Source organism: Musca domestica, unplaced genomic scaffold, assembly GCF_030504385.1.
Source record: "Musca domestica strain aabys unplaced genomic scaffold, Musca_domestica.polishedcontigs.V.1.1 210, whole genome shotgun sequence".
Classification (NCBI taxonomy): Eukaryota; Metazoa; Arthropoda; class Insecta; order Diptera; family Muscidae; genus Musca; species Musca domestica.
Genome location: NW_026712259.1, coordinates 612,138 through 618,793, shown reverse-complemented (window position 1 = coordinate 618,793; position 6,656 = coordinate 612,138). Strand labels below are relative to the sequence as shown.

The 6,656-nt window shown below is 34.6% G+C and overlaps 1 protein-coding gene across 1 annotated transcript; it reads right to left on the bottom strand.

Moving 5' to 3' along the window:
* Nucleotides 1-1,746: 1,746 nt before the first annotated feature.
* Nucleotides 1,747-2,525, bottom strand: LOC131802524 (ribose-phosphate pyrophosphokinase 1-like). The gene has a single exon (XM_059122859.1). The coding sequence runs from the start codon at nucleotides 2,425-2,427 to the stop codon at nucleotides 1,747-1,749; it is 681 nt and encodes a 226-aa protein (XP_058978842.1). The 5' UTR covers nucleotides 2,428-2,525.
* Nucleotides 2,526-6,656: the final 4,131 nt, after the last annotated feature.

The window sequence follows — 6,656 nt, the reverse complement described above, 5'->3', positions numbered from 1 at the left end:
TATAAGTGCGAAATATTTTCAAGTTCCTTTGAAGATCTTTTTTGTTTGATTACTTATAGTGAAATCCGATGAAGGATATCATAATCGTAGACGTCATGCTTCTAAAATGATGCTTTGTAGGAGAATTTTGCGAAAATCACATGAAGTACTGCGAGTCGAAGTCGTCAAAATACAGAGTATAGTATTTATTGGATCTAATATAAGTACGTCGAAAAGTTACAAATGGAATGACAAAGTTAAACAACAGCCAATTTTATTATTTGATGTTTTACATTACTAGGTGTTGCATCAAGTGTTGAAGATGATGCAGATCAGATAATTAACTGTACTTTTTTCAGGCTCTCTCAGAGCACGCAACGAAGACGGCGAAAAATTTGGCATTCTCCATTCTACAAAAAGGACGCACATTTTTTATTTACGAATTCTTTTAGTTGACGCATTTTAGAGAGATTTTTTTCGTTGTCTATAATAAGAAAATAGAATGAAATAAAATCCTATTTCCATTTTTTACTTAAATTTATTATTTAATTTTAATACCTCCCCATGAAGTAGAAAACCATTAAAATAAAAAGATCGTTATCAAGAATTTATATTTCATTTAATATACAACTATATTCGGCCCTATTACGGTTATCATCGGCGTCGCAAAATGAAGTCGAGGCGTCAATAATGATATTAGGGTTGTCGTTTTTTTGTCGATAGCGACAAATGGTTGCCATTATCATTGTCGATACAACAGTCGACGTGAAGTCGATTTTTGAGAATATCTGTCGCCGTAAAAAATTGTGACGACATAGTACTTTTTAGTCGACGTTGATATTGTAAGCATTTTGTATTTGATATTTGACCATGAAAATAACAACAGCAAAACAATTTGAAATTTTGGTTTCCGAATTGAAAAAAATCCATGTTTGGCAAAGGTCATGTTCCAGCAAATTTTAATTCACATTGGGAATCCATTGCTACAAAATTAAATGTAAATGGGCCTCCGAATAGAGACTCTGATGGCTGGCAAAAAGTATGTAAAAATTAAAATTATTTTTGTATGTTTTTATTAGTTAGATTTCTAAAATTCTTCTAGGTTTGGAAAGATTAAAAATTTAAAACTAAAAAGAAACTTGTGCACAACAAGGGTGAAACCAGCAGCAATGGAGGTGGCATTTTTAAGCAAATGAGTTTGTCGCCTTTGGAGGAATCTGTCGCGAATATAATGCAGTTTCAAACGTTATTGAATCCACCAGGTCGTGCACTTGGAATAAAAATTAAGAAAAACATAAGTGTAATAGACCTTATATTTTTTCACTATATTTTTTATTTTTCCGAAAGAGTCGAAATTAGAATTCAAAATAGCAAAAAAAATTATCTCTTTTGTCAATAACAAGGGAGTGTTGCCAACGTTTTTTTAATTGTTGCCAACTTTTATTTTAAACTGTCGATGTCGCTTCTATGCCTTACCATAATACCATTTTTGAATCGAAGCGACGGCGAGGGCGACTCGCACATAAAGTCGATGACGACTATAGTAACGACAACCGTAATTGGGCCGATTAAATTTTTTATAATTAAAAACATTTCATTTAAGAAATACATAATCGTCTAACGACAATGTCAAATGGGAAACCAAAATTTATTTTTGTTATTCTTTTAAAATTGTTGTATGAAGAAAAAAGAAGATTGTACAAAGATAGTATGAACAGTAGTATTTATGTATAAAGTATTATGATTAATATAAAACATTTAACGTATTTATAAATATAGAACATTTGAGAAGAGATAAGAAACACTTTCGCCGTTATGTGTTCTTCTAACGGCTTCGGCAAACATCATAGAGACGGCTTCGGCAAACATCATAGAGACGGCTTCGGCAAACATCATAGAAACATCAATGGACGTCACACGTTTAGCCCCACCAGCATCAGGTGAGACAATAATGGAATTCTTCCATTCTGTAATATTTTCTTTGATCCATTTTAGAACGGCTGGTTCAGCAAAAAGATTGTCCACGGGAATATCAAAGAAACCTTGAATTTGAGATGCATGCAAGTCCATAGTAATAATGTGATCTGCTCCGGCCACTGATAGCATATTTGCAACCAATTTCGCGGAAATTGGGGAGCGACTCATTTCTTTCTTATCTTGGCGAGCATATGGGAAACAAGGAATCACAGCTGTTACACGGGATGCTGATGCGATCTTGCAGGCATTGATCATGATCAGTAATTCCATCAAGTTGTCATTAATCTCACCGGAACCAGATTGTACAATGTACACATCTTCACCGCGCACAGACTCACCAATTTCGACACATGTTTCCAAGTTTCTGAAATTATTGGTGACCACTTTGCCCAAATCGATACCCAAACGGTCGACAATCCTTTGAGCCAGATGTGGATGCGAAGTACCCGAAAACACTTTAATGGTTGCCATTCTTGTTTCTCCAATTTGCAGATTTTGTGCGTAGCTAAGTGTCAGATTGAACTGAGAAATGTGAGGTCTTTTATTGGTATTTCGAGGAACTACAAACGGAATGACATGGTTATAGCATGATGGAGGGTATTCGAAATAATATTGGTAGTTATATGAATTTAATGCGTTGTTTAACTTTCCACCACCCTTTTTATACTATAGGTTTCAAATCCATAAAGAAACATGAGCACGAAAACTGTGTGGTGAAAAACAACAGCGCATCTTTTGGTTAACCAATTTCAAGGAGTGGTGAGTTAAAAAATGCATTTTATTCATATTACTACCAATATTATTTCGAATATCCTACATCATGCTATAACCTTTGTCATTCCGTTTGTATACCCTCGAAATACCTATGCAATAAGGCCAAAATTACAATAAAAAATTAGTGTGAAACTCACACAAATTTACCTTTACAAGTCTTTATATTTCAGTTGCTTTTTGAAAATAGATGCAATATGAGCAATTAAAAACGATAGTACAATCTTTGAAACTTTAGTAACTGGTAATCACTTGGGCTGAGAGTATGTTACATTCTAAACAAAATCGTTGTTATGCCTTATACGTTTTACGAAATCAATAAATAAGACAAATATTTGTTAAATCGAATATAATAAAAGCGAGATTTATTTTAAATAATTCATTGTTTTTTGTGGAAATTTAAAATGAAAAATTGATCTGGAATATTTCTTTTTGATACTTCTCCCAACAAAGGCAAAAGTATTAAGGATTTTTACTGAAAAAAACAAAAAACGCAAACACATAATTTTTTCTTGCAATCAATTTTGAATTGTAATTAACAAAACAGTGTTGGCTTGTTTGTTCGGGATATCATTGTATTGTGTTGTTGCTAAATGGCCAGGCTCTATCCCTTTCTTGTTGTTTTTATAAAAACGCAGTTTGTTTATTAGTGGGGAACGATGATAATGTTTACCGATGATAGGCAGGGAATACCTAGTTTTCTAAAGAGCCACCAATCCTCATCAGTTCCCTTGTTTTTTGTCTGTGATATTCTCCTCAGAAGTTATTTTAAAAATAACAGAATTTATTTAAAAAAATTCTATGACAATTTTTTACCCAAGTGACAAGTGCGTAAGCCCAATAGAAGAGGAATCAAAGAATTACATTAAAGCAAAATTCTTTTGGTTAATCTTCTAATTCTTACAACCGCACTTCTAAACATTTTCATCTTTCTCAACTTGTTATGCTTTCGTTTTATATGAACGAAGTAGCATAACCATGTAAGTTGGTTTTGTCTGTTTTGTTTTTTCTCTTTCCAAAACCTAGGTATTCCCGTCATTGCCCCCTGGTAAACATTATCATCGTTTCCCGCAAAAAAACAAACTTTGTTTTTATAAAAACATCATAAAGGGATTAAGCCTGACCATTTTGCAACAACAACATACTATGGTATCCCGAACAAACAAGCCAACGCTGTTCTGTTATTTACAATTCAAAATTGATTGCAAGAAAAAATTATGCGTTTGCGTTTTTTGTTTTTTCAGTAAAAATCCTTAATACTTTTGTCTTTGTTCTTTCCACAAAAAATAAAGAATTATTTAAAATAAATCTCTCTTTTATTATATTCGATTTAACTAATATTTGTCTTATTTATTGGTTTCGTAAAACGTATAATGTTTAGTTTTGTAGAAACTGTACATGTTGTAAAATAGTTTGTGTGTTGATTGTTCTTCTTTAAATTCTAATCTCATTTTTATTTGTCTTTTCCGAAGAATGTAAATTAGCGTGCATTATTAAATAAAATGCATGTGTTAATGTATTATATGTAAGCTTTAGTGTTAAGAATATGTTGTAAATAAATTGAGTTCCCTTCCAGCCACGGAACGAGAAATATCATTTTGCGGCGTTTTCGTTAGTTACATCGCTTGTGATGAGGTTAGGCGTCGACCTCATCATTTGGTGACCCCGACGTGATAGTATCGCGTGTAGTTAGTGAAAGAAGTGATTCGATAGGCTATATTTTCAGCGCCCGAGAAAATATTAGTTTATGCGAAATAAATAACGTGATAGGCGCGCATTTTCGTAGTAGTGAAGTGTGTTAGGCTTATTAGCTGTAGCGACGTAAAAGATGCACTGTTGAAGCAAAGATAGTGTTAGATCTTTTAGTTGTGTAAAAGGAAACCTGAAAGGTAGCAGTGAAAGATTCTGTCGATCTATATCTCCATATACTAACGCAATAGACGAGTAGATAAAAGTGATTAGTTTATTCATTTATTTTTTTAATGCACATATATTTCGTCAATATGAATTTTGTAGACTTCATTCAACATAAAAGGATGTTGGGCGAGTATATTGTGTCACTTTATTTAGAAATGGAAAGAATTGCTCTGTGTGGTGTAACAGAAGAAGAAGGGAAAAATGTACGGAATTAGGTAGTTCCTTTACAGAAGCAAGAAAGGAATATTTAGATAACGAGAGGGAACTTCGTCGTATGAAAAAAATTACATACTCGGATTGCATAGACGCCTTGGGTGTGTGCTATGCGACTAAAGATATCGGGAGAGTTCTAAACGGCATAGGTGTTTTTGTGGCCATAGAAATACCACGTTTAGATATCGATTATTTAGCTGAGGTAAACAGCTTAAGTTCATCGGTTCATGCCTTACTGTTCCATACATTGGGATAACGGTTAAACTTATCGATGCCTTATTTGATTTTTGGGAGGAGATTAGAAGAGGTTATTTCTCAAGAATAGAAAACATCGATAGAAAATTTCAAACATTATCGTCACAATACGTGCGGTATTTGGATGTAGTTGGAAACGGAATTTGTTACTGCATTGTGAGAAGTGGGAACATTTCAAGAATAACACCTAAAAAGGTGAAAATGAAGAATCATGTTGATAACGTTTCAGGCAGTTTAGGGACTCAGCAAACAGTATTTGAGGACTTAGAAGCTATCGGAAGAAAAAATGAAAACGTTCGCGTTGATGCTCCACGAATCGAAGGAAAAATAACGCGTAAAATTAAAATTGAAGAAGGGCTGCCAACAAGGAATACGCTGGATCACAAAAATCTTCTATTTGCTGGTCCTGACAAAGAAAACAGTGAAATCCGGGCCAGGGATTGCATTGGCGATGGACATAAAGAGAAGATTGATAATTTCCGTCTGGAACGTGCGAAATGGTTCAGAAGGCGTGGTGAAAATAACAACATGGCTATAAGTAAACGACGTATCCATGCAGAAGATATGGCATTGAATTATGGCATGGATTTAAAAATATCCCCGGTATCTGGTCATCGCTGGCGGAGAGATCCAGACTTTAAGTGGTTGGTGGATGTCATGGGTGCAATTACCTAGTTTCAAGTAGCATACTTCGGTGATTATTATTACGTTAGAAATTAATTTTAAAATAAGATATAACTTTAGCACAAATTTATTCAATTCTTAATTAAACCATATTAAACCGCCTTAAAACATCGTTTCATCAATATATATGTTGAACACTTGCCTCGCACACATCTACATGCTGGGCCTAAAGTGCTGTTGGCCATATTGCGCCAGGAGATATGGATCGTAAACGCCAAAGAAGTTGTTCGGAAAGTAGTTCGAAATTGCGTTCACTGCTTTCATTACAAGCCAAAATTGTTGGGGGAAATTATGGGTAATTTGCCTGTTGATCGTTTTCGAGCTCATCGTCCATTCCTATTCACTAGAGTTGATTTTTGTGGTCCATTCATGACATCGTATCGAATTCGTGGAAAGTCACCCTAAGAAAATACATCGCTGTTTTTGTTTGATTCAGTTCTAAAGCAACACATTTGGAACTTGTTTCGGATTTGTCAACAAACAACTTCATAATGTGTCTCAAAAAGGTATTCCCCAAAAGCTCTTTTGCGACAACGCTACCAATTTCGTTGGAGCCCATAATCAGCTCAGAGAAATCAAAGAATCGTTTTACAAAGATGAAGTTGTCCAGAAGATGAAGTCTGTTTGCTGCCAAATGGGCGGACACTTCGGCGGATTGTAAAAGGCTGCCGTTAAACCGACAAAAACGTTGCTCATTAAAAACATTTCTAAGGCGTATCTCACATTTGAAGAGCTGCAAACACTCGTTGTTGAAATCGAAGCTATACTGAACTTTCGTCCAATAGCTCCCATGTCCTTAACCCCTGGCCACCTCTTAATTGGTTCCTCGATGGTTCTGGTATTGCCCAGAACCAAATTTA